We start from the raw sequence: 27,773 nt of genomic DNA on the forward strand, positions 1-27,773 counted from the left end.
AAAAAAAATATCTTTATTGACTTCAGAGAGAGGAAAGGAGAGGGAGAGAGAGAGATAGAAACACCAATGATGAGAGTCATTGATTGGCCGCCTCCTGCACGCCCCCTGCTGGGGATCGAGCCCGAAAACCTGGCATGTGCCCTGACCCAGAATCGAACCCTGATCGCCTGGATCCTAGGTTGATGCTCATCCGCCAAGCCACGTCCCGCTGGGCTCTAATGGACGTTTCAATGGTGACACTTCCAAAAATGATCTTTTCTCAGAAACCTGTTCCACTTGGAGCTTTCACTATCTCAGTTAAACAACTTCTTCATACTAGTGCTCAGCACAAAATATTGGAATCATCTTTTCTTTCACACTTCACATACAGTTTCTCAGAAAATTCTCTTCTCTCCACCCTGAAAATATACCCGAAATTTGCCCACTTCTCACCACTTGTACTGCTATTAGTTTGACGCCAACCACCGTCATCCCTCACTTAGGTTACCTGGTATTCTCCTACCACCTCTCTGCTCACTCTCTCTCACTTGCCTCTCCCCCACTAACCATCCCCCTCCCCCCCCATTATATACTTCTCAAAGAAGCCAGAGTGATCCTTTTAAAACTAAGACAGATCATGACCTTCCCCTGCTCAAAACTCTGCAATGGTTCCCCATCTCACTCAGACTAGAAGTCCAAGTCCTTACCCTGGCCTAGGAGGTCCTTATGATCTGCGCCCCAACTCCTATTTAGAAGTCCATCTCCTGCTACTCCCTACCTCTATCTTAATGCTCCAGCTATCAAATAGCCTCCTCAAACACACCAGGCCTGCTCTTGCCTTAAGGCCTTTGCACTTAGGTCCCCTGTACCTGGAGCTGTCACTCCCCCCTCCCCCCCCCCACGGCCACCTCCCTCGCCTTTTTCAAGTCCACTCAAATCTCACATTCTCACTGTGGCCTACCCTAACTCTTCACAAGTCCTGAGTCCCCCTTACTCTCTGCTACTTTTTTTTTTTTTTTTAGCACTTATCACTGTCTAACATATTATATAATATACTTATTTTTCACTCCCCTCTAGAATGTAAACTTTTCATTGACATCCAATTTTGTTTTGTTCACTGATATAGTCCAGGCGCCCAAATAAGCGTCTGGCACATATTCCGTTTGCTGAATGAATAAACCAACAGACTGACACCTTATGACGCTGTCAAAAACAAGGCCCTTTACGAGGCCCTCTGACTATTAGCCCATTGAAATCTGAAAACACCAACTGCGACCCTTGCGCTGCTCTCTGCCTCCATCTGGCGGCAACTGTCAGACTAAGTTGTTTCTCTTCCAGCGCGGTCACAAGTTTGTTCGGAACTATTCGCCTCGGCTCTCACTGAGTGCGCATCGGACCGAGATCTAAGAGCACGAACTCCAAGCCGGAAATTGTAGGACCGTGAGAACCATCACCAGTAACCAATGGGAACAAAGGTCCTGTCCACGCGGTGCGCGCTCAGCCTATCGCGCTGTTCCTGTTGGCCAGCTTCCTCCCTCCCACTCCACGCTCCTTCTCTCTCGACAAGATGGCCACCCCGGCGGTATCAGCGAGTGTTCCTCCGGCCACTCCATCCCCGACCGCGGCCCCAGCCTCAGCCCCAGACCCGACCCCGGCCTCAGCCCCAGTGCCGGCTCCAGCTCCAGCGCCAGCGCCGGTTCCAGCACCAACTCCAGCGCCAGCCTCCTCCCCAGACCCGGCGGCGGCGGCGGCTGCGACCGCGGCTCCGGGCCAGACCCCGGCCTCGGCGCCAGCCCCGGCGCAGACCCCGGCGCAGTCGCTGGCCGGCCCTGCTCTACCGGGCCCCTTCCCCGGCGGCCGTGTGGTCCGGCTGCACCCGGTCATTTTGGCCTCCATCGTGGACAGCTACGAGCGACGCAACGAGGGTGCTGCCCGAGTTATCGGGACTCTGCTGGGTGAGTGATCAGAAAATTGAGGCTCCCTTCTACCTCCTCTCTATCTTGCTCGCCTTTCTTCCCGTCCGCATTGATCTCTTACCTATTTCTCCATCCCACCTTCTTGCTGCGACTTATCTTCCCAAGGAACTTGAACTTTCTGGCCTGATTGCTGTCATTTTGGGCAACATAAGCAGTTATGTATTAAATATCATGTGCCGAATGATTTACACTTTAATCTTCCCAGTAGCATTTCACATCAAGTTTGGTTATCCCAGTCTACCAAAAATGAATTAATACTCCGTCTAGGACTCCCTACGTCCAGTGACCACGTAACTCCCCTTAAGTCTTTATTTCCCCAGGTGTTTACAAAGAAGTTCCTAACCAGTTGGCAGTGGAGACATCTGTTAAAAGATATTCTCTCAAAAAGTAAACCGGTTTGACAGGAACCCGTTTTGGGCTTCAGTAATAATCAGTTTTCCTAGGTGTGTAAGCCTGATGCTCTGTCCCTCAGTGTCCCTGATGCTCATCCCTAAAGACCCAGTTCCCCCAGAGCTGTCTCTGATTCTCCGTTTGGACACAAACACTTGTGTTGTCTGTTTATGATATTGTTTAATCTGCACATCAGAGAATAACCTTTTCCCTACCCAAGTTCCAAATTTGGGGAATAGATATTTTATGTTAAAATAATTTGTAAAACTGAGAAGCACTAAAGAGGAATTACTGGTGACATGTCTCCTTCTCTGGCGACTGCTGGTCTCATCAAATTCATTTCCACTCCATCTTAGTCACCTTTGTCCCCCTGCGCCAATTGTACGCATCATTTCTCTTACTGTTGAACTTGTGATAGCCCCACTATAGAAGACAATTGGTGTATTGCAAGAGGACATGATTTGTAGGTAGACTCCATCAAATTTGTCCCATGTGCCTTGGGACAAATTACCTAAAGCCTAGTTCCTTCAGGGGCTACTTTAGGCTTAGTCTCTGTGAGAATGAGGTTATTACTGAAAGCGTCTAACTGCTGGCACACATTAGGTACAAAATGGCTGTTGGTTGCCCTCCTTCACCACATCAGGCCTGTACCACCCTAAAAGACACACACATTCTCCCTCTTTTTCTTTGAGGGTATAGCATTTTACAGAAATTTCAATTAATCCATTACCTTCCAAACATTGCCATGGCCTTTCTCACACCAAGCCTTTGTATTTTCTTTGTCACAGGTGCCTTCCCTACTCTCCCTTATTTGTTTCTTTAAGTTCCACTCATGTTCCAGGAAAAGTGTTCAGTGTTGGTCCTTCATCCTCATCCTCCATACTTCTACCCTCACCCCCATTCTTAACCTCCCAAAATGTGAGCATTCTGTGACTATGCCCTGCTTTGAGCTTGTAATAAATGATTTTTGCATTACTTACTTGGCACTGAACAAATACACTTTTAACTATACTGTCAAATTTTCCTAATTTACTGGAGCTATTTAACTAAAGAAACCTCTACCCAAGGTTTGTGCTAGGTGCCTCCAAAATTGCAGTGACTCTAGTTGGACTAACTGTAACCTGGACCTTCAGATCCTCTTCCAGGCAGGCATCATGGTGCAGCACTGGGTGTTATAGAGGCCGTGTTTACTGAAGAATGACGCATGCATCCTGCTTGCTAGGAACTTACAAATTTTCTCAGACATTAATTTACGAAACATATTTCATTTGATTAAATGAAGTCACCAATGCTTTTTATGTATCATAAAACTGTTGGGCACTTAGAATTCAAAGCTTGGTAAAATGAGCTCTACTGTAACCTTAAGTTGAAGATGAAGACATACTCTTGCATGCAAATGATTAGAATATAATGTGATAAATGCTGTAATAGAAGGGTGTCCTGTTGGCATAGAAAATATAGAAGACTAAAAATTAACTGTTTCCAAAGCTTGATGTTGTCAAGTCTGTTGGATGCTGATGAGAGGTCAAATAAGATAAAGAATATATATCCATTGGGTTTGGAGGCATAGTTTCAGCTAAGGAGGCAGAAACCATAGGAAAGTGGAATTAGGCACTAACGGGTATAGGCAACCTTGTGGTCTGTGGTGAAGAGGGAAGCACTTGAAGCCTGGGATGGGAGAAAAAAAATAGAGAAGTCAAGGGACTAGTAGTCTTGGTGAGGTCAAGAAACAAATGTACATAGTGGGGATAAAGTGATAAGAATTAGAATAGAAGTTTGTGGTAAAAGACTGACATTGGTGTTGAAGGTTCACAGGTAGGTTTCTGGGTGATGGTAGGGTTATGGTTATCACCATGGGACCAGCTGGCTGAAGAGAGGTATAGGTGAATCTCCCGAATCTCCCTAAACTGTGTTCTCTGAGCTGTGGCTACTGTATGGGTGGTCTATCTAAACACAATTAAAATCTTCCAAGTAGCTCTGCAGATTAATCATAGGGAAAAAATCTAGAGGCTGAAAATGAAGTCACAGTAAAGATCTGGAGTAGGACTGATAGTGGAAAGTAACACAAAAGGTGACCTGTGAAAAAATAGGCTCTGTTTGTTGATGGTTAAAAGAAGGAGTTGTAGGTCACTCAGGAGTTTTGTTTCTCTGCAAAATCCTGGTCCCACTGATGCATGTGGCCGAACTTGGAGCTAATAAGCTCAGGTTTTTGTTCATTGACTGAATATCTGAAAGCATGTGGAAAGTGGTCGGAGGCTGTAAGGAGCCTTTGGGTTACATAACATGGGGACAATTCTCTCTTATAGGAACCGTTGACAAGCACTCAGTGGAAGTCACCAACTGCTTTTCAGTGCCGCACAATGAGTCAGAAGATGAGGTGAGTGGGAATTTGAGCTGACCCTGTGCAGTCTGTAGCTGTTCTTTTGCTAGGCTCCCCTTTGGGCCCTCCTCCTCATAATATGTTGTGCTCATAACGTGAGCTCCTGCAGTTCACAGAGCTTCATTCCAGTTGGACATACTTTATGTGCCTCTTCTGTCTGGTGGGTGGCCTCTGGTTCCTACTCTTTTTTTCTGTGAACTGGCTTCTGAGCTTTCTTTCCTGCCCTCTTAGGTGGCCGTTGACATGGAATTTGCTAAGAACATGTATGAATTGCACAAGAAAGTCTCTCCAAATGAGCTCATCCTGGGCTGGTAAGTTGGGGTGCGGAGGGGATTAGAAAGTCTCTCAGTGATTGCCAAGGCCTTTTGCCACCAGCCTAGATATTATACTGCCTCTTCAGGAGACAGAATACTGAAGGCATATTACCTCAAGGAGCTATGAATAAAGTGTGTTTTGCTGGCTATTCTGATCCTTTGAGGCCAAAAATAGTTCTATTCAATTGTAGCTTTTACTGAACAAGTCTTTTTTGCCTTGCTGATGACTTGGAATTTTTCAGGAGCTCCAAGTCAACTTCTGATTTGATTTGATATAGTTTTTGATGTGTTTACTGTTTTATTACTTGGAGTGTCACTGCGTATCACTACCAGGGGGCTGTCGGGTACCTAAAGACAGCCATGTCATCATTGTGGTTGGTATTGATGTCACATGTCGATGTGAGTCCACAACCTTGTTTTTCGTTTTCCAGGTATGCTACAGGCCATGACATCACAGAGCACTCTGTGCTGATCCACGAGTACTACAGCCGGGAAGCCCCCAACCCCATTCACCTCACTGTGGACACGAGCCTCCAGAATGGTCGCATGAGCATCAAGGCTTATGTCAGGTGACAAGGGGCTTGGGCCACAAGGGCATAAAAGGCTATCTAGTTCATACCATGGCCAGATGACACCCCACCTCCAGTCCAAGCAGGTATAACTCCCTGCCTCCTAAGGAAGCCCATTCCTCACTCAACAATTATCATTAGAAAGGCTTTATTTGCTCTGAAACAAAATCCATCCTGAAAATTTCCCCTTGCTGATCCTAGTTGAACCCCAGGTTTCTACTCACTGCTCTTAACCAGTTTCAGAGGGCAGCCCTTAGGTATTTGAGCAAGCTGTCTTGTGCTTTGTGTCATTTTTCCTGGAAGCTAGCTCTGCATGGTTCCTATAGCTGCTCCTCCCATGGTGTTCTGGTCATCACCCTTCCCCATCTTCACTGCTTTTCTGAGCTGCCCTCTATAGAATTTCCTTATCCCTACAACTGAGCACAGGATCGGGGTAGTACACATTAAAGAATGGCTGTCCTTATTTTGACATATTTATTAGCCCAGGATTAAATACAGTTTTCATGACCATAACATTACAGTGTTGACATACTGAGGTGGTGTAAGTGCCGGTGGGTGGGGGGTGTTGGGAAAGGCTTTAGTGGCGTCCTGAAGAAGGGGCTGCTCTTGGAGTTGGAAGGATTCTATTTCCTGTTTAGAATGAAGGCGTTAAATTTATGTGCTCTTTCTGTTTCTGTGTCTGATGCTGATGTAATGAGGTAACTATTATGCAGTAAGACAAAGATGGTGGATACCAAGTCCTTATGGCCATTGCTCGATCTCCTAGCCTCCCCAGATATTTCGTGCTCCTCAAGATCCAGTTAAAAATGTGTAGTTGGCTTAGTAAAGGCAGTCACCTTTAGTGAGATGACTTGGTGCACTGCAGCCAATTTGTATTTTAGGTGCAGATGAAGGACTCTGTCCCAGAAAGGGCCTGTCCTTCTTTCTGTGGTGGTGGATGTCTAGGCAGCCGGCTTCCCAGGGAAATCCAGTGTCCTGTCCTCTTATCACAGAGATTGCACAGTGTTTGAAGTAATCCTCTGACTGGACCAGGCCAGGTCCGAAAGCTGAGTTTCCTCTCATGGGACAAGGGTTTGATGTGTGGAATGAGCTAAGGAAAGAAAGTGAGGCCTTGGGGATTCGAGCCACCTTTGGAAGCCATATTCTTGGTGTGACTGCTTTCCTAGCCTGGACCAGACGTGGAGCCCTCTCAAGGCCGTCCGTTTACCTTGACTTCTCTCTCCCCAGCACTTTAATGGGTGTCCCGGGGAGGACCATGGGGGTGATGTTCACACCTCTGACAGTGAAATACGCATACTATGACACTGAACGCATTGGAGGTGAGTCACCTTCCCATGCCCTCCTTCAAGGTCTTGGGAATTTTTCATGGGAGGGGGTTGCTGCTCACTAACAAGGATGGAGGGCCTTGGGTGGTTTAAAGAGGAACCATTGATCTAAGGTTTGTGATGACTAGAAGTCACAGTCATTCTCCTACATAAATGGGATTCAAGGAGTCATGTGTAAAATTGTTAGAGGTGGGAAGTTATCAGTACTAGAGGCTACGGGGCTGGTTCCTATGAGACCAGAACCAGTGATTGGCATACTAGGTACAGGAGTTGAGCTCTGTCTAGAGGAAGAAACATTAACAGGGACAGAGCATGGGAATTTGGGGAAGTTGACCGAGTGCAGAGGGAGGTGAGAGAATTAGCAGGATGGTTAGAAAGCATCTCTTTCCTGATGGAACCACTGAATTCTCTGTTTCTTCTACCTCCCAACCCAATCCCACAGTTGACCTGATCATGAAGACCTGTTTTAGCACCAACCGGGTCATTGGACTCTCAAGTGACTTGCAGCAAGTAGCGGGGTCATCGGCTCGCATCCAGGATGCCCTCAGCACAGTGTTGCAGTATGCAGAGGATGTGCTGGTGAGACGGGAAAGGAAAGAAAGGAGGCGGGCATAGATCTCCATCCTAGATTGCTGAGAGAGAGGCTACTGAAATGACAGTCCTTGGTGGTGAGAATTAACTGTGCCTCATTCAGTCTTTGTTTTGGTGCTCAGTCTGGAAAGGTGTCCGCTGACAATACTGTGGGCCGCTTCTTGATGAGTCTGGTTAACCAAGTACCCAAGATTGTTCCTGAGGACTTCGAGACCATGCTCAACAGCAACATCAATGTGAGTGCCATGTCTGGGCTTCTGGGAGCCTGTGCCTTCCCTGCCTCACCGTGGGTGTGAAGGGAGCCTGGGGACCGAAGACAGGGCTTTACCTTTGCCCCCCTTGCTCACCAGTTTGGGAGGAAGGAAGAGGTAATGCACATGCTCGGAGACCCCGTTTTCCTTCCTTGATCCCCTTGGCTCAGGTACTGCTGAAACTGCGACTTGTTATCTAGATTCACGGTTGAAAGAAATACTTAAATTCAGAGGTTAATGAAAATGCAATTTGTTATTTTCCCCATCTGCGTTCTCAGACCCCCCACAATTTTACCCATGGATCTCAACTCAAGCACCCTTTTTCTCTTGAGTTATCAATAGAGATGAGAAAGTGTTCTTAAGCATTTCCTTCCCATCTTCTACCTTCAGCTCTCACTCTCTCCCAGCTGTCATTTATCCAGCTGTCATTTGTCACCCAATGTCCATTGTAGAGCTGCCCAGAACAACCTTTCTGCTCCCCTTTACCCAGCTCTGCACTCATGATGGCTTCTTTCTCTTCCAGGACCTGCTGATGGTGACCTACCTGGCCAATCTCACGCAGTCACAGATTGCCCTGAATGAGAAACTTGTCAACCTGTGAATTGGCCCCAGCAGCACTCGTTCTACTCTGGCTCCAGTGCTAGGACTCAGAATGGAGTGAAGTGGAAATGGCTTCTTGTGGTTTGAGTCACACTGAGTGAGTCAGCTGCTTGTGACTCTAAAATAAACATAGCCTATCTTTTGTAAATGAATTCATCTATGTGAGTAACTGCTGGGGAAGGGAGAAAACTCTTCTAGGGCTCATGCAGAAACCAGAAGTGAGCGCTCTAGGTAGAAGTTAGTTGTGTGTTTGGCACAACTTGTCATCAGTAGTTGCACCCACAGCCCAAGCCACTTTAGCTTCACCTGACCCCAGACCAGATAGCCTTAGCACCCTGGCTTACAGGGACACCATCTCCCCACTCTTTGCTTATGATCAGAGCAGACAACCTCCATAGAAAGTTTTTTATCACTTCTCTTCCATAGCATCTTACATGGATGGCAGTATAAAGGGTTGTCGTGTGCACAGTTTGAAGTACCTAGAGAATGCTAGTGAGTGAGGAGAGGAAAAGAGAGGAGGAGGTGGATACAGGTCTCAGGCCTGGGACCCATGATTCCTGGTGGAAAGACAGCCTTCTCCATGGTGAGAATTAACATTACGAAATTTTTCCTCTTGGTTTTCAGTCTGGAAAGGTATCCACTGACAGTACTGTGAACATTCGTTAGTGGGTCTTGTGGCTTCCACAGGAAATGAAAAGGAGAATCCATGCAGGGAAAATGAGAGAATTGGATACTTAATCTAAACTGAAAGAGTAGAGGGTATGGTCAGTGTTTTAAAATATGTAAATAATAGGATAGAGCTGTTTGATACCATGGTTCAGGGAGGCAGAATTAGGATCTCTAAGTTAAGTGTTTCCCCATTTTAGTGGGGAAAACAGAAAAGTAAATAAATCAGTTGGAAAACGAGTGCCAGATCTAATGTTTATTGAGCACCTGTTATATTTGAGGGCAGTTTTTATTTTCAGAGGAGTTGTGTATGTTACTTGAGGTTATATAATTAGTAATGATGAAACAGGATTTGAATACAAGTCTGGATTTTATTTTCACATTTTCTCCTTCATAGTTCAGTGGCCCAGTGAAATAATTACTCCATTAGGGCAAAAATATAACAGGAGCACATCATAGGATTGACCAGCTCTATCAGAGGGTATCTGGGAAGGTTCTACCCAGGATGTATCTGAGCTGGTTTTTTGTCTTTTTTAAACCAGACAATCATGAAAGGTAATCTAGGCAGAAGGGGCACATAAAAAAGCAGGGAGATATAAAAAAGCTTAACCTGTTCACAACCTAAGGAGGCATATGCAGGAGGTGACCATAAGGGCCCTCAGTCTATGGAGGTTGGCTTTTTATCCCGGAAGCTGTGGGAAGGCAGTGGATAATTTTAAGCATATTTAATCAGATTTGGATTTTGGGAAGATCACCTGGTAGTAGTGTAGAAAGGGGAAAAAACTGAAGGAAGGGAGATGAGTTGAGGGCCGCTGTGATTGTTCAGAGGAGAGATGATAAGGACCCAAGCCGAGGCGGCAGCAGTGGGGATGCTGACGAAGACACATTCTCAAGCGTGTTACGAGGCAGACGCAGGAGGACTTAGAGGCTGGTTGAAACATGGATGGTAAGATGGGACGAGTCCAGATGCTGCCTGTTTCTGATAAAGGTGGTTGAGGAGATGGTGGTATATGGAAGTTGACTACTACAAAGTGGTGGAAGCTTAGAGGATGCAGAGGGCTGTGACCAGAGTTAAGGTTAGAGGCATAGTGTGGGACCAAATGGTGAGGCTTGCAATGCAAAACAGAATTGTGACTTGTTTGGTCAACTGCGGGCTGCACCAGATCTTTCGGAGAAAGGCTAAAGAATTCAAGGTAGCCATTTGCTCATGTAATCCTTAATGAATGCCAAACTGCTAAGCAAAGCCGTGCTTCAGAGCTGGAGAAGACAAAGCAGTCATGACCTGGGAATCACGGGTGTCAGGGGTAATGGCACGTGTCTAGTTAGGAAGTGAAATATAAACTGGACTTGAATGAGGACAGACAAAAAGGAGAGAAGATGGTGGAGCATTCGAGGCACAGAAAACAATTGTGCAGAGGCTCAGAATGACTGTCGACCGTGTGGCTCCATCATTGTTGACTCCTGGCGTGGGAGATGTTTGTGAGGAAAGGAACATTCTGTGCCTAGGTTTACTGGAAAAGAATGACTGGATTTTTAAAATTATTATTATTATTGATTTTTAGAGAGTGAGACATCTATCTGCTGCGTCCTGCAGGCCCCCTACTGGGGATTAAGCCCTCGACCTGAGCATGCGCCCTGACTGGGAATGAAACCAGAGACCTCTTGGTGCAGGGGACGACACCCAACCAACAGCAACACTGGCCAGGGCTGGATTTTTTTTTTTTTTTGCAACCTTTGCTTATGTGTGTGCAAGTTTGTTTTAACTGGGAATATGTGCACACGTTCTCTTTGTTACGTGGTTGTGCATATGCTAAAAACATCTCAGAATGTGTCTGGGCGAGACATGTTGCTTAACTTCCATGACACACGACACTGCCCGATTTTCTCCCAGCCGCCTTAGCCACCCCTTCTCGGTGCTTTTTCCTGGTCCTTCTTCCTCTGGCCCCCCTAATGTTTCATTCCCAGGGTTACATCCTGGGCCTCTTCACCTTCTCTACACCCTCTGCCTGGAAGCTCTCACTGCAGCCTGTGATGGTTATGACTACCTGTATGTTAAGGATGCCCATTCTCAAACTCTAGCTCTGGCCTACATTCAGAACTAGTTTCCTGATTCTGGACTAGTTAGATGGACACAGATACCTCACCTGGATGTCTCAAAAGCATCTTAAATTCAGCGTGTTCCATATTGAACTGGTTATCTCTTTCTCACAAATCACCTCCTGAATTTCCTTCCTCAGGGATGACATGACTACGCACCCAATTGTCCCAACCATAAACCTTGGGTGAATCCTTGATTCTCCCCTCCCTTCCACCATCATGCCTCAACTATTTTATTACTACTCTGCCTTCAATCTTGCCCTCTATGATATTCTGTATATTTTGGTCTTCACCCATGTTCCTGGCAGGCAGTTTTTAAAACCTTTGGAATTTCCTAAGTGATACAGAGCCTAGTTATTCCTGACAAGCCCCTTTCAACAGCACCTAAGTTTATGTTAATGAAGTGATTTCTGGAAAGCCTGTAGAAAACCATAAGATGGGGACTGGTTGCCAGGTGAACCGACCTGTGTGATTGGAAGTTGGAACTTTCAGCTTGATTTAAGTACCAGTGATTTAATCAGATACATCTACATAATGAGACCTCCACAAAAATCCCACAAGGACAGAGTTTGAAGCGTTTCTGAGCTGGTGAACAAGAACATAGGAACAAGGTGCATGCCAGGAAGGTGGCGCACCCTGGACCCAGGAACTAAAGCTCCTGAGCTCTATACCTTTTGAGGCCGCACTCTGCCTCTTCATCTGGCTGTTCATTCGTATCCTTTGTCATAAATCAGTAATGGCAAGTAAACTGTTTAGTGCTCTAGCAAATTAATCGAACCCAAGGAGGGGGTCATGGGAAGCTCCAATTGATAGTGGGTTGGTCAGAGCATGGGTGACAACCTAGACTTGCAACGGCATCAGAACAGGGGTGGCAGTCTTGTGGGACTGAGCTCTTAACCTTAGGATCTCACACTATCTCTAGGTAGGTAGTGTCAGCATTGAGCTAAATTGTAGGACACTCAGCTGTTGTCAGAATTGCATGGTGTGGAAAGTTACCTGTACATCTGGTCACGGAAGTGTGTGATGTAAGTAGTTTAGAGAAAAACATTTTCCTTATACCCTCTCTAATTCATTCCACAGCAGCCACACTGCTCTTTGTAAATCTGACCAGGTCATACCTCAGATGCAATCTCTTCAGAGGTCCCACTGCCCAGGGTAAAGTCCACACTTCTTACCACAATCTATATGGCTCATCCTATTGCCTGACTCTCCAGCCCCATCCCTTACTCCCCCAGCCTGGCTCCCTTTGCACTTGCTCTCCCCTCTGCTAGAATCTACCCCTTTAGCTGGCTTCCTACTCATCCCTTAGATTTTAGTCTAAGTACTGCCTCCTCTTGGAAGGTGCACCTATGCCATGAGCCCATGATATTATCCTGTCTTAGCAATTATCTCACCATTTTGAACTTGTCTATTTCTCCCCTATTAGAGCACAAGCTCTTTGAGGGCAAAGTCTACTGTAGACTTCAATTCCTAGATCACAGAGCCGACCCAGACACAGAATAGGTTCTTAGTAAACCTTTGTTAATGAATAAATGAATGGGTGGCTTGCAGGATAGTTACTACGGGGCACTGTGGACATGATAGATCCATTAGGAGTCATCAGGATCTTCTGGAGAGGGGCTGGAGGAGGGAGCACACCAGACATTGCTACTTGTTTTACTCATTCTACAAATACTTAGTGATGCTTAGTATGCACCAGTCAATAGAGGTAGGCACTGGGGGTGTAGAAGTAGATGAGCCATGTTCTCTGCCTCTATGGGTCTCAGTATTATGGGGTAGGTGCACAAAAATGAACAATTATGACAAAGTAGAACAATTGCTGTAAAGGATAGGAACAAGTCTTGGAAAGACACAGTAGAGAACGTGCTTAAATCTGCAGACAAGGGAATTCAACCTTGAAAGACATTAGAATTGATTGGGCACAAAAGAAGAGGAAGAGCTATGAAGATCAAAATATTACTCTTAATTTTACAATGGTGCATATGTAGAGTTGTGTTTCCATGGGTACAGCAGCTTAGCGGTAAAGATAGGGCTGCACTAACTGCTGCAGCACAGTATCTGCCTTCTCCATGGGGGCACCTTCATACCCTCCCAAAAGTTGTCTGGGGTGCCTTATAAGTTCTCTGTACCTGAAGTCAATTTTATATTTTCAAATTTTAATTTTAAAAAATAACTGAACAACATAATCATTGTTTGTGCCAGTAACAAAAGTCCTTACAGGACTAACAAAATTCCAGTTGTCCACTTTTCCCCAGTGATGCCTCCCATAGGGGCAAACTGGGTTTGGTGACCTAGGCTGTGATTAGGTCTGTTTGTTCTGTGACCTGTCTGATCCATCCTGACCTATCTTCTGTCTCACTGGAGTTGCCAGCCCTGTGCTTTTGATTCTGTTCCAGGATGATGGTTGTCCGTCTCAGAACGGTCTCTCTGCCTCCAAGTATTAGTCCTTCTGTCCATGGTAATGGACCCCTAGTTCCAGCAGCAGTGCAGCTCTGTGCCTGAGGCTTTTTGAGTGATGGCCACTAGAGGGCTCCCTCGTGCCACTTAAAGGCTGATGGTTGCCCATTCCCATCCTTTCAGTTCCTGAGCAGTTTTCTACAGGCCTGGTTCAGCTTTGGAGAGGCCAGGGCAATGCAGAAAGTGTGACCAGAACTTTTAGAAATGCTTCCTGCCCAGCCGGGCCTGGCTCAGCGGTTGAGCGTTGACCTAGGATCCAGGTGATCGGGGTTTGATTCCCCATCAGGGCACATGCCCGGGCTGCGGGCTCAATCCCCAGTCAAGGGGCATGCAGGAGGCAGCCGATCAATGACTCTCTCATCATTGAAGTTTCTATCTATCTCTCTCCCTCTCCTTTCCTCTCTCTGAAATCAATAAAGATATATTTAAAAAAAGAAAGAATGCTTCCTTGGCTGCCTTTGAGCTGTAGTGATGATTCCAAAGCATCTTCCTCTATATCCACCCCAAATAAACACATAATCTATTTCAAAATGTGGTTTAGAAATAGTTTTAAGTAAATCTCCTAGGGCCCACTCCCCTTCCAATCAGATTGTAATCTAAAAGCTTCTCTATTCAAAAATACTGGAGCTGCCTTTTCCCAGGAGAAACCCTGGCCCAGGCCTTGATGACCAAAATGAGGTCCTGGGCTTCCTGTCCAGGGAGGGTTGGTGCCAGAGCTAGTATGTGGTCCTGGGGCCCCTATAATGGAACCTGGTCTCTCCAGGTGCCCTTACTAGAGTTTGGGCAGGTGAATGAGGAGCACTCACCAAACTCTGGAGGTTGGAAGAAGGAAATGGTACAGTAAGGCAGGATCCCATCCAGTCCAGCAAGACTACTCAGCTGATTGGAAATGCAAGAGATGGACTGGGGTAAGAACTGAGGATGGAAACTCCAAACAGACCTAAAAATTCAGCCTGAGGGGGAACATACTGAGTTGGATCCCTTGAAAACAATATGTAACAAGGACTTGGGGGAAGGTTGTGTATTGGTAAGACGATCTGTTAGATTCCTAGGGTTGCCATGAAAAGTATCACACACTTGGTGGCTTACAACAAGAGAAGTTTATTATCTCACGGTTCTGGAGACTGGAAGTCTGAAATCAAGGTGTATTCTAAGTACTGGGGACACGGAGAGTTTAGTTTATGTACTATACCCTGGAGGGCCACAGTTCCATCCCAAAGCTGGCTCCTTACCTGAGCCTTCAGTAGGCCACTCACACGTTCTACCCTTTTTTTCCAGGTAATGAAGTATGTGGTAGGACCCCTTGTTTTACAAAACCATTATCACACATCCTTTACCATAAATAGACCCTTTAGCTGAGGCTTCCCTATACAGAATCTCAGGTTGATAATTAGGTAGTCTGTAAGCCATTGGCCAAGTACTACAGGCATAGAAGATAAACCCATATTCAGAAAAGGTATCAGTTCCAGTAAGAACATGCTGTGGCCCTGTCCAAGATGGAAGGAGTCTGATGTAAGTGCTGGGACAGTCTTCTTGTGGGGTGACATGAATGACACCGTAATGAGGACCCAGCTTCTGTGACTGCTGGTTGAGCAGACTCTGAAATGAGTACTCCTGCAAATGATTCATTAAGGAAGTGCCTCGGTGGTACGATGGTAAATAATTAACAACTGGCTCTCTGGAAAGAAGAAAAAAGCCTTGATTCATAGCATTCACCAATTTCTGTGACTAATCCATGTGAATGCTCCCACCATGGCCAATTTCTGAACATGGAGTTGGGAAGAGATGCTAGCAATCGGCTCTCAGCACTAGCCAGCTCTAGTGCACCACTGAGATGCTATGGAGACACAGAAAGGAGGGGTGTAGGAGGACAAGATATAGGAGGAAGGAAAACAAGGGTGTGATCTCAAAGTCCCACAGAAGTTACTCAACCTGACCCTCCAGGGAGACTGGAGTACAAGTTAACCTCAGTGTTGTCCATGCCATGGCAAGGATGCTGCACTTTCATACTCCTGCACCTGTCAGGTGATAGACAAGGGCATCCAGGGTGGGAGTAAATTCCTAGGTACCTACTGCTCTTTGTGTGGCGAGCACAGTGGCTCCAGCAGTGTGAAGGCAGGCCTCAGAAGAGGTGCAGGTGCTGGATTTTAGAAGCAAAAGTACATCAAGGCTGTTGGTGCAAGTGGAAGGTGTGGACACACGTGAGACCAGTAAAAAGGGATACAAAAGAATCTGAGTGAAGCATCACTGTTGTCTACTACACCATCTCACTGCAGGCCATCACATCCAAGCTTCGGGGGGCCACCGCAGCAAAGGTATTAGACCAGCTCCAGGTGCCCTTACCAGAGCATTCGATCCCAAGGCACAGGAGGCTGCTCCCAGGTCAATAAGCTCGCCTCTATCTAACCTTCCATTCCATCTCTGGCCCACTTGAACATCTTCAAGATGGGCTCCTATGCTTGTTCTCCCTGCTCCTGCTACTACATTGTATCAGGGCTCAAGCGGAGCAGCAGAACCCTCTCTCCAAAAGAGGTCAAAGTCTCTTGTCTATCTGGGTTCTGTGCATTTCCCCTTAGCTGTTTCACACTCCCCTTTTGATACCATGTAGCTTAAATACGGAGGTGAAAGTTTAATTACTATTTACACATCTGTATTAGATTGTAAGGAAATGGGAGAGAGAAGGGAAAATATTGCTTAATATACACATAAACAGGGAAGGAAGAGCTCTTTCTACTGAGTGGGGCGATGCTGCAGGAGGAGGACCTATCCTGAGGGAGTCCCTTCTTAGGTTCTCTTGGCCTTCCAATCAATCCTTCAGAGGAGGGACATCCTTGGAGGCATGTCTTATAACATATGGCTCAGGAGCAGTGGCTTCTGGTTCTGCAGTCTTCTGTGGGAAGGGCAACAAACCACACATTCTCCAGAGAGGGAAGTTCCTTCCTCACCCCTACCCAAACAATGAAATAAGGCTTCACACACTTTCAACATGTTTCTGGAGTCCCAATCCAGCACTCCTGAGGTCATGGCCATACCAAAAGTATCATCAAGAACAGGAGTCCATGCATGTCTGTCTGTAAACCCTTTGCTACGTACAGCATTTTGCCGAGGACCTGGCCCTTGGTAAATACTGGTTAATTCTGCATTAGGGCAGCGCTGAGGGCCATGGAAAGCCAGTGATTACAGAGATGACTGTATTCCACATGGTGGCACACTCCAAAGCTATTGAGACCAGCGAATTGTGTGAGAGAAGCTGGATGGCTGGGGCCTGAGTCACATAGGAGAAGATGTGCTCCCTGTAGGGGTAGCAGCCACTTCTCTGTTCTATGCCTGCCATGCTGAAGACAGGCCCAAAGGCACTAGAACTTCTTAGTTTTCAAGAGAGGACATAAAGCTGCGTCTATCAAATCTCCCCATTTTTAAGCGTCAATTTAGTCAATGGAAAACACACACACACACGCCTGTGCTGAACACACTTATGGGTGGATGCAACAGGTGCGCTGCCAGTTGCAAGCCCTGTAACTAAGGGTTAACAGGCAAGTCTAGTTTCACAGGAGTTGCCCCTGATCCTTGGATTAATGTAGCTCAACCTCTGCAGCCCTGCACCCCACGCCTCCAGGGAATTTAGGCGCCTCCCCTCAACCCGCTGAAAGGTCCTTCTTAGGCTCCTTGACCTTGCAAGGAGATTATACCTTTAAATCCCCGCAGCCGGGGGGGGGGGGGGGGGGGGGGGGTAGGGGGGTGGGTGTGGAATGAAAGGCGCCCGCGGGCTGCCCCTCCCGCCCCACCCGGCGCAGCGGACCCCGTCTCCCTCCCTAGGCTGACCTCAGCCTGGTGTAGGCGAGGAGGCGCTTTCGGCCGGTGGAGCCGGCACAGCTGGATCTCATGAAAGCACAAAGGAAATCTACAGAAATGGAAATGACGACGGGGATTGGTCCTCGGAACCCAAGGGGCCACACTGTGCGGCGGAGCGGGGCCGAGGGAATCCAGTGGGGAGGGGGAGGGAGAAGTGCATTTCCCTTTGGGTAACGGGGAGGCTGAGTCCCCACAGCTTCAGGAGAGGGGGGATCCTGGAGGTTCAAGGACTTGCAAGCTGGGGGGAAGGGGGCGGGGAGGCGGAGGGGGAATCTCCGAAATTCCGGGGCTGGGTATTCCCATTCCTGAGAAGGGGCAATTGGCGGTGGAAGGTTGGGGGTCCTTAACGGATGAAGACCCGGCTCCCCCCACCCGGGAAAGGAGGTGCCATCTCTGCGGGGGGCTGAGTACCAGGCGCGGTCCCGGGACTGCTGGAGGAAGGACAGCCTCTCAGCCTCCCCGGCCCGGGAAGGTTTGAAAGCGCGGTGCCCCAGTGACGCGGGGAGAGAGGGAGCGGTTGCCATGGCGACGTGGAGCACACATCAGAAATAAATAAATAAATAAGCCGTGGCTGCTGCCTCCGCGCGACTCAGCGCGGGGGAGGCGGCCCCTCGGGCCCGGGTCCCCGCAGCCCGCACGTCCCCGCCATTGGCGGAGCGGGAGGGGTCCCCCCCGGGGGGAATGGTACAGTCCTCCGCGCGGGGCGGGCTGCGGGCGAGCGCCGAGCCCGCGCAGCTCCCGTCGCCGCCGGCCGCCCCCCGAGGCGCGATGGAGGGCGTGAGCAGCCACCGGACCCTGTCCTACAGCCGCTGGAGCTACGACAGGTAGGCGGGCGCCCGGGGTGGCCTCGCGGGCGCTCGGGGCCGAGCGTGGGCGCCCGCCGGCGCTGGCTCCCGCGGGAGAAGCCGGCGTCCCGGGGGCTGAGAGCGGCGAGAGCGCCCAGTCCCGAGTGGAGCGTCTGAGTTTTGTGCTGCTTCGGATTTTCATAAATACAATTTTTTCTCATGGTGGCAGGTTAAAAAAAAGGGGGGGGGGTCAGACCCTCGAGCACCCGCGACGTCGGTACCGAGAGCCTCGGGTATCCGAGACTTGAGTGGCGCGAGGGTGTCCTCACAGCGGCGGGGCAGAGCTGTCCGAGTGGGGCTCCGGGGCACCCGGACCCGCGAGCTGCCCCGCACCCCCTCCACCCTTACCCCCCCCCCAGCCCCCCTGCTCCGCGCCGTGGGTGGGCGCCGGGGCCGCGCGTAAGGGCGCGGCGGGGCCGGGGGCGGGCGGGGCGCGGCTCGCTCGGGGCCCCCTCGGGGTCTGCGCCGCGGGGCCCCCGGGCGGGGAGGCGGCTGCCCCCCTGCGGAGAGCGCGCGGCCGGCCGCGGGGACCCGGAGCCGCTGCCCGCGTGGGCGGTTTGCAGCCGCGCTGCCCACGCTCTGGTCTTGGAGGAAAGAATCGTCCTTCCTGGTAAAACGGGGAAAATGACGTCGGAGTGAGTTGGTCATAAAGCGGAGTGGATTTATTTCCAGATGTCATCCTTTCTACTCTTCGGGTGTGTCAAGTGCTACCCCTCTTTAAAACACGAAACCACGATGATAAGAGAGAGTACATTTTTGTTGTCTTTATTTTTTGTGGTATTTAAAGTTCGTAAGCCCGCTTCCATCTCCGGAATCCCGAGTGCAGTGTGCTGCTCCGTGGCCCTGGGTGGGGAGAGCTGGAAGGGAAACTTCGCCAGCCCGGCTGCGCGCACCTCCCCGAAGGCCGGCGCCGCGGCTCCCTCTTCCCGCGGCTGAATCCTCCCTGCACCGCCCACTGCCCCTGTTTTCCGAGGTGGAGAACGGGCGCTTCCCCCACCCCGGGCTGACTCCCCGTGCCCCCTCCTCACTGTCCCGGACCCCCCAGCTCTCTTCTCCGCCCGCACCCCCTCTCTTCATTGGAGACCCTTCCTTAGCCTGTAAAACTACCCAACTTTATCCTGCCTTCCTCAGGATGCGTGCAACTGGGCCACCTTTTCTTTGCGGAAAAAGGCGTTTGATTCTGTCTCCTCCTCAGCCCTTCGTTGCACAGCCCTAGCCATCGGCTGGTTGTCACCTCACAGTCCCAGGGAGCCCGCCCTTTTGAAAGCAGGTCTGTGTGGAGAGGAACTCTCAAATGATGGGATGGCAAACTTAAAAAAATAACAAAACCTTCAGGCTTGTGCTCAGATCCCAAATCACATTCATTCCCTTATCCGACAGGATGTATTGAGTGCAAACTATGTGCTGGGCCTTGGAGATAAGTAGATAAAAAGACATAAATCCTCCCCCCAGAGGAGCTCACAGTCTAAATTCTAGTAGAAATAAGTGGTAGCATATGCCAAAGGTCTAATACATATATAGGAGGAAAATTTTAAATGGAGATTATTCTATATAGTCACTAAACATTTTCCTGCAAAAACAAACAAATAAAAGCAGCTGTTAGTAGTTAACTGTCACTCTGCAACCCTGCTCTCTAGCTTCTGCTCCCACCACATTTGAACCTGGGAAACCTCTCTCCTTCCTTCAGGTCCCCATTGAAGTGGACCTCTCTGCCTCCTGATTCTCAGGGACCCACTGACCTTATTTGTTTACATTTTCTAGAATTTTGTGTAAGTGGAATCATTCAGTATATACTCTTTATTTAGTCTGGCTTCTTCCATGCAGCAGAGCTATTTTGATTTTCTTCCATGTTGTGGCATGAATTGGTAGTTCATTTCTTTTTATTGCTGAGTAATATTCCGTTATATGGAGATACCGTTGTTTGTTTATACATTCACCTGTTGGTAGACACTGGGGTTGTTTCCACTTTTGTGCCATTACAAATAAAGCTTTGTCACTTAATGCATAAGTCTTTGTATGGACATATGTCTATTTTTCTTGGGAAAATACCTAGGCTGGGTCATGTGGTAGGTGTACATTTAACTTTTTAAGAAACACCGTAACTTTTCCAAAATGAGCATACCATTTTACATTCCCAAGAGCAGTGTATGGAAATTCCGACTTCTTCACCTGAGACAACTTTGTATAGTCAGTCTTTTTAATTTCAGCCATTCTAATAGACACGTAGTAGAATATCATTGTAATTTTAATTTGCCTTTCCCTAATGACTAATGATGTTGAGCAACTTTTGGTGTGCTTATTTGCCATCCATATCTCTTCTTTAGGGAAGTATCTGTTAAAACATTTTTCCTATTTAAATTGTTTCCTCATTATCCTTGAGTTTTGAGAGTTCTTTGTATATTCTGGATACCTTTCCTTTATCAGATTTATGACTTGCAAATATTTTATCCAAATCTGTGCCTTTCTTTTCATTCTCTTATGTATTTTGAAGAGCAGAAAATTTTTCCTTTTGCTGCAGTCCAGTTGATCAATTTGTATTTTTATGCATTGTGCTCTGGTGTCATATTTAAGAAATCATTGCCTAACTTGAACTGACTGAGGTTTCTCCTAGGAATTTTCTAACTTAGATTTAACATTTTAGGTCTGTGCTGAATTTTGAGTTAACTTTTGTATATGGTATGAGTTTCATTAAAAAAGAGAAGATATCCAATTGTTTCAGCACCATTTGTTGAGAGGACTTTTCCTTTTTTTCACTTTTATTGAAAATCAGTTGTCCTTATTATATAGTTTATTTCTGTACTATGCCTTCTGCCTCATTGACCTATTTGTCTTTCTTGACACCAATACTCCTCTGTCTTGATTGCTATAGCTTTGTAATAAGTCTTGGAATCAGGTGGTTCAGGACTTTCAACTTTATTTTTTGTTGTTTCAAACCAGAATATTTATTACTCCACAGTTGTGAAGATCCCTTTGTAGTTATGACAGTGGCCCTGCCCAGGGCCCTGCCCAACCAAGAATCAAGCTACTTGGCAAGTAAAATCAAAAGGTTGCTTGGTGAGTGTGGAGTTAAAACAAGAGAGAAGGAATGATTTGAAGAGGCTCTTCCACCCAAGCCCTGGGAAAGTGAGGATGATGTTCTTTTTGAAAGCTGTTTTGGCTATTTTAGGTCCTTATTAATTTCACATTAATTTTAAATGAGATTTTACAGTTATACCAGAAAAAAAAAAGCCTGCTGGGATTTTGGTTAGGATTGTGTTGACTATACAGATCAATATGGGAAGAGCTGACTTAGTAATATTTGGCCTTCCAATCTATGAACATGGTATATCTCTATTTAGGTCATTTTTCTCAGGCATATTTTGTAGTTTTCAGTGTGTAAGTTTTTCACCCCTTCTGTAAGATTTATCCCTAACTATTGCATATTTTTTCAATAGTATTGTAAATGGTATTTTAAAATTTTTTATTGTTCAGTTGTTCATAGCTAGTGTATAGCAATACAGTTGGGGTTATGTGGTAAAATTTATATAACATAAAATTAGCCATTTCACTCAGTGTACAACTCGGTGGCATCAATTACCTTCACAATGTTGTTACTGTCACACTATTTCCAAACCTTTTTCATCACCCCAGACAAGCACTTTGTACTCGTTAAAAAGTAACTCCTTATTCACCCCTCTCCCCAGCCCCTTGTGACCTCTAACTTACTTTCTGTCTCTATGATTTGACTATTCTAGATAATTATGTATAAGTAGAATCACAGAATATTTTTTCTTTTGCGTCTGGCTTATTTCACCTAGCTTAGTGTTTTCAAGGTTCATCCATGTTGTAGCATGTATGAGAACTTTGTTCCCTTTTTGACTGAATAATAGTCCTTTGTATACATAGACCACATTTTGTTTATCCATCAATCTCCTGATGTCCACTTGGGTTGTTTCAACCTTTCCGATACTATGAAAATGCTGCAATGAGCATTGATGTTCAAATATCTATTCCAGTCCCTGTTTTATATATATATATTTTTGGTATATACCTTGGTGGAATTGCTGGATCATATGGTAATTGTATGTTTAGCTTTTTGAAGAACCGCCAAAATGTTTTCCACAGTAACTACACCATTTTACATTCCCACCAGCAATGTATGAGGGTTCTCATTTCTCCACATCCTCACCAACACCTGTTATTTTCCTTTTCTAAAATATTATTATATCAATCCTAGGATCTGTGAGATGGTTTTTCATTGTGGTTTTGATTTGCATTTCCTAGTGACTAGTGATTTTGAACATCTTTTCATGTGCTTATTGGCCACTCATATCTCCACTTTGGAGAAATGTCTATTCAGGTCTTTGGTCCATCTTTTTTGTTTGTTTGTTTGTTTTTAAAAACTTTGATTTGCCCTGGCGGGGCAGCTCAGTTGGTTAAAGCTTCGGATACACCAAAGTTGTGGGTTTGATCCCCAGTAAGGGCACATACAAGAATCAACCAATGAATGCATAAGTAAGTGAAACAACAAATGTTTCTCTCTCTCTCTCTCTTTTTCTTTCCTCTTTCTCTCTCTGTCTCTTTCTCCACCCCCTTCCTCCTTCCCTCCCCCCCCTCTCAAATCAATTAAAAAAACAACTTTTGATGAACGCATAACCTACATATAGAAAAATGCACAAGTCGTAAGTGAAGAGCTTGGTGCATTTTCACAAAGTGAATACACCGTTGTCATCAGAAGCCCTCCTCGTCACTGCCCCTGACACAAGGGTGACCACTTCCTGACTTCCTTGACTTCTGTCAGACTGGCCTCTAACAGCAGGGATTAGTTTTGCTGACTTTAACCTAAGAGAACCAGGTGTACTGTTCAGTCTTCCTTTTCAAGCTTTATAGTCGCTGCGTGGCGTCCTGGCGTGCAGCGCGGTTAGCTCGTCCTCGCTGCTGTGTAGTGTTCTACTGTGTCACTTTACCACCGCCATCTAGTCCCCGGCCATGGGCACTTGGCATGAGCCAAGGTTTTGACTGTTATTAATAGTGGACACTTTAATGCCTGTCTTTTCCGTGATGTTGTTATTATTGGTTTGATATTTTTCCTAGCTTTATTGAGATACAATTGATGCGTGGGAATTATATGGATTTAAGGTGTACAACTTGATGTTTTCATATACACGTGTGTGTGACGTGCTGTTGAGCTGGTTCCTATGCCAGCACCTCACTGTTTTGATTGCTGCAGCTTTGGATACATTTTGAATAGGAGAGAAAGAGAAGGAAGCAAGGTAACCTGTGCTAGATATGTCTGGGGAGGGCTGGGACTCCCAAGGGACTGGGCTGCTGAGATGGCATAACAGGGGCAATAGAAAGAGCTTGAGCTTGGGTATTAGACCTGGCTCGAATCCCAGCTCCACCTCTTACTAGCTGTCTAAGTATAGCCCAGGAAAAGAAATTCCTTATTGTTTTGTAAAAATCATATCTACCACTTGTAAAAGAAACAAAGGCCTAACAGTTTAAAAGTGTATCCACTAAATTGTTACTTACTGTCCTTTAGTCTCAGTTTCCCCGTCTGTAAAATGGGAGTGATGATTTTCTAATAGTGAAGGGCCACTGTGAGAACTGAGTGAGATAATGTTTGTACCCTTTTAGGTGGGCTGGAAGTTAGCAGAAACAGACCACACATATATCCGCTGTAGGATTAGGTGTAGTGAAGTTCCTAATTTAATTCACCTGCAGCTTACTGGAGACAAGGGGACCACAGTAGCCAGGAGTTTCTGCAACCTATCTTGGTATAACTTTTTTCTGGCCTCTTGGTTCCCAAACAGGGCACTCAGTTGCTAGTGACACCCTCTGCACAGGCAGGCTCCCGTCAAGTTGAGAAGTAGCTAGATTCTTATGGTAAAGTAGCCCTCTCGTATGAAGGCGTGCTCTACCGGTCTTAGAGAACTTGACACAAACAGAGTGTGCTTCTGTTTTCAGAAATTAGGCTTTCCTGGTTCTGAACCTAGCCTGGTGGCAGTAAAGCCACATCCTTTTGGCTGGGGTGGGAGGGGAAGCCAGAGGCAGTGTTTGGATGCTACTGAACAGTGGCTGGGGCTTCTACTTTCCAGTGTTCCAGAAAGTTGTTCCTTGTTGCTTTAAAGTGTCCTAATCACCTGCACAACACATTGGTGACCTTGGGCAAACTACTGAACTCCTGCAAGCCTCCATTTCCTCATCTTTAAATTGGAACCTAATAATAGTCTGTATCTCATAGGGTTATTGTGAGGTTTAAATGTGTTAATCTGTGTAAGGCTGAATAAGTGGAGTGTGCTTGGAACAGTGTCTGGCACATAGTGCTATTTAATTGTTAGGTATTATTATTTTTTCTGGCCCATAGTGGGGCTCCTCCACTAATATCAGGCCTTCTCTGTGGGATTGACTCCAAAAGTTAGGCCATTCCTAGCTACAAAGGTAGGTGTGGAGACTCAGGTAGGCCCTGCCCCAGTGTAATCAGGAGCTCGGTGAGGGGAGAGGGCAGGAAAACGGGGGGGGGGGGGGGGGAGGCTTGTGGGGGTGCTGAGATGGGTCTGGACCGCATCTAGGAAGGCTGCCTAGGGATTCAAGAGGCATAACTAATAAAGACCTGATGGGAACCAGTTGGGTGAGAGGGACGCAGACAGGACCTCTAGGCCAGGGATGAAAGCAGGGTCAGATGGGGACTCGAGGGCTGGGGACTTCAGCCAGTGCCTGAGACATGGGTGACAAGATTCAACTTTCCCAAGAGGGCCTGGGCCTTTAGCCCCACTGGAGAATTCACAGATAGATCAGGGACTGAAACAGAGCCCTCTCACAGGACTTGGACCTGCCAGCCCACTCCAGTCCGGGCTGCCGGGGCTCAGAATGAGCAGAGCAGCTGGCGGGGACTGGGCAGCAGGGCAGGCCAGGCGGGGGAGCCGTGCTGACCACTGTGTCGTGTGGGTTCATTAGCAGCTTATTCTGAAATTAGGAGGCGATGCTTTCACTGTCTGTACACAGGGTTTTATGAAGTAGGACAGTGTTAGAAAGAGCACTGCAGTGCCTGAAGGGAGCCAGGGGTCCAGGATTTGATTCTGACTGCCCTACGCATTCCCATTCTGATCCGGGCAGGTCGCGGGCTCTGTGGGCCCGTTTCCCTGCAGTGGAAGGGGCTGGACTGGCTGACTAAGCACTCTGGTAGTTCTGGGGTTCTGTAAGTACATGGCCTATGGCCTCAATGCGTGTTCCATGATTGGAAAGGCCAGGGTGGAGGGGTGAGAACAGGGCAGGCCAGGATTGGAGGCCTTGGCCATGGCAGTGCCAACTTAGGGGCTGTTGGCAGGGGCAGCTGAGATTGTCACCAGGGACAGGTGATTGGAGGCTCTGCTTTGATCCAGAGCTTTTAGCAGCTTTTCTTTTGGCGTATTTTTAGCAGTACAGGACCAAGATGACCTGGGTGGGACAAATGGGAATGGTGGTACCGAGGTCATTGGAGTAATAGTTCTGGAGGAGGCGGTGGGTGGGGCATGGTCTGTCTCCCATGCAGCTGGTGTGATTGGGGCTCAGGGTGATGGGCGGGAGGAGAGAGAAGTCAGTCATGGAGGTGAGGCAAGGACTTCTCAAGCTTTTGGGACTTGCCCACACTGAGGTTTGAGGTCATCAGGAACTGCAGTTTCCCATGTAGGGTCACTGGATGAATTCAAGTAGAAAGACCCCGGGGCAGAGACATCATATCTATGACTAAAGGTAAAAGGAAGGGCCAGCTAGGCCCACAGTCTGGAGAACAATTGACAAGCAGGGGCTCCTGGGCACCCATTGACACCTAATGCCTCCACTCTGGAAAATCCTTTGCCTTGATGACAGATAAATGCCAGCTTAGCCTGGGTCCCACCTGGGATCCTGGCCCAGCCTGTGCTTAGAAGAGAGGCACTCCTTTCTGTCCATCCTGAGCAGCACAGGCTGTCCTGAAGGTGCAGCAGTTAGATCTGGATCAGGTGTCTTCCCAATAAGCCGCACTCTGAGGCCTTGGGCAGAGGATCTGGTCTTGTTTCTTCTGAACAAAGAAAACCCTAGGGGTGTGTGTGTGTGTGTGTGTGTGTGTGTGTGTGTGTTGGGGGCTGGGGGTCTGTCGGTGAGTGCCAGGCCAGGCCAGGTTGTGGGGAAGTCATCGGGCTTTAGGGACTTGCCTGCCCATGCTGTTGCCAGGGGAGGCAGCTACCCACAGGTGTGCGATGCTAGAGAACATTGCCAGTCTACTGAAACCTAGTGTAAGAATGAGGGGCACAGAGTTCAGGTTAGGAGGACAAGGACCCAGCATCTGGGGACCTTTGGAGCCCGAGAGGGCCCGCTCCAGGGTAACTGGAACCCAGGATTATCTTCTTATAAGGTCACATTCCTCAGCAAAGACTTAATCCCAACCTGGCTCTGCCTCCACGCCCTCTCGCATACTGCAGACTAATGAAACACTACACCAGGAACGCCACAGGGCACCAAGAGGGCACTGCCCTGGCACCAACACTCCCTCCACAATCCGCCTTGCCTTGGGTGGGACATTATGGGTGGCGGTACCTCTCCATCACCAAGTGTCAGGGAGCAGAGGCAGGGATGGAGGTGGGCTTCCACTGGGGACTAGGCTTCCATTGGGGTGTTTCCCTGTGTGTGCAACTCAGTGTGTGCATCAGTAAGAGTGTCTGGGGTATGTGCGTTTTGTGCCAGGGTGTGTGTGCACGATTGAATGTGTATTGATGAGTTTGTGCACCTTTGCCTGGGCATGTGCACCACCTAGTGGCTGTGTGCCTGTGGTGTGTTTTTGAGTGGAGGAGGTGTGCTGGAGGAACTGAATCTAGGGGGGATGGAGGAGAGACTGGCCAGCTCCCTCCCTCCCTCTTTTGCCCCTGCGACAGGCCTGGGAGGATTGGGAACTGGGGGGAGGAGGAGCACACTGCCCCTTCCCCTGGCCCAGGACTAGGCATGATTGGGCAAGCCGGGGCACTGGAGGGGTCTTGGATGGAGGGGCTGAAAGGTACCTGTGTGACGCTGGTGGTGAGTTGCGGTGCTGATCCTTCCCTGCCTGCTGGGCCCATCCTCAGGGACTTGGGAGCCGGGACCTGAGCCCCCATGAGGGGCTCTGGGGCAGTCTGGGCCGCATCAATGTTGGATGAGCCCGCGCTGCCTCCTCGAGCCTTGATACCATCTTCCCCTGTCTCACTTTTAGTGTAACTGGAGAGGCCAGGGACCAGCCGGAGTCTGGGACTCGCGATCTTCTCGCGAAGGCGCCACCTACGAGGGGACAGGAGCTGGGGTGGGGAGGCTGGCGTGGGCTCCAGTGGTGTGTCCCGGGACCCGGTGGGGGCCCTCTGGGCCCAGCCTGGCGGGGCAGGGGTCGGTTCCAGCCTGGCCTCTCCTTGGCCCCTGGGTCCCGGTGCTGGGTTACACCTCCTCCCCCCTCCTGCCACCTCGTCCTCCTCGGGGTGTCATCTGTCCCGTGGCGTGTCCTTGGGGCAGTTCAGCCCCATCC

At 48.0% G+C, this 27,773-nt stretch overlaps 2 protein-coding genes across 3 annotated transcripts in view; both read left to right on the forward strand.

The window, feature by feature from the left end:
• The first annotated feature begins 1,521 nt into the window (after positions 1-1,521).
• On the forward strand, positions 1,522-8,527 carry EIF3F (eukaryotic translation initiation factor 3 subunit F). Its single transcript, XM_081152904.1, has 8 exons — positions 1,522-1,934; positions 4,652-4,722; positions 4,957-5,036; positions 5,471-5,608; positions 6,836-6,927; positions 7,376-7,512; positions 7,647-7,760; positions 8,299-8,527. Exons 1-8 carry the CDS (start codon positions 1,547-1,549, stop codon positions 8,374-8,376), a joined length of 1,098 nt encoding a protein of 365 aa, XP_081009030.1. The 5' UTR covers positions 1,522-1,546; the 3' UTR covers positions 8,377-8,527.
• A 9,638-nt stretch (positions 8,528-18,165) lies between these two features.
• TUB (TUB bipartite transcription factor) overlaps positions 18,166-27,773 on the forward strand; it is a 75,337-nt gene continuing 65,729 nt past the window's right edge. Inside the window, exon 1 of one of the 2 annotated variants that reach the window (XM_081153142.1) lies at positions 18,166-18,271. In XM_081153142.1, the coding sequence (XP_081009268.1) occupies positions 18,216-18,271 (56 nt within the window). In that variant the 5' untranslated portion in view covers positions 18,166-18,215. The remainder of the gene's footprint in view (positions 18,272-27,773) is intronic. The other variant, XM_081153146.1, reaches the window with a different exon arrangement.

This window comes from Miniopterus schreibersii (genome assembly GCF_964146895.1).
Source record: "Miniopterus schreibersii genome assembly, chromosome: 12".
Classification (NCBI taxonomy): domain Eukaryota; kingdom Metazoa; phylum Chordata; class Mammalia; order Chiroptera; family Miniopteridae; genus Miniopterus; species Miniopterus schreibersii.

Excerpts from the sequence above, each read along its gene's own strand:
- EIF3F (XM_081152904.1), top strand. The coding sequence starts at position 1,547 with ATGGCCACCCCGGCGGTATCAGCGAGTGTTCCTCCGGCCACTCCATCC. Across the intron at positions 5,037-5,470 it reads AATGAGCTCATCCTGGGCTG|GTATGCTACAGGCCATGACA; the intron begins GTAAGTTGGGGT and ends TTCGTTTTCCAG. Across the intron at positions 7,513-7,646 it reads AGTATGCAGAGGATGTGCTG|TCTGGAAAGGTGTCCGCTGA; the intron begins GTGAGACGGGAA and ends TTTGGTGCTCAG.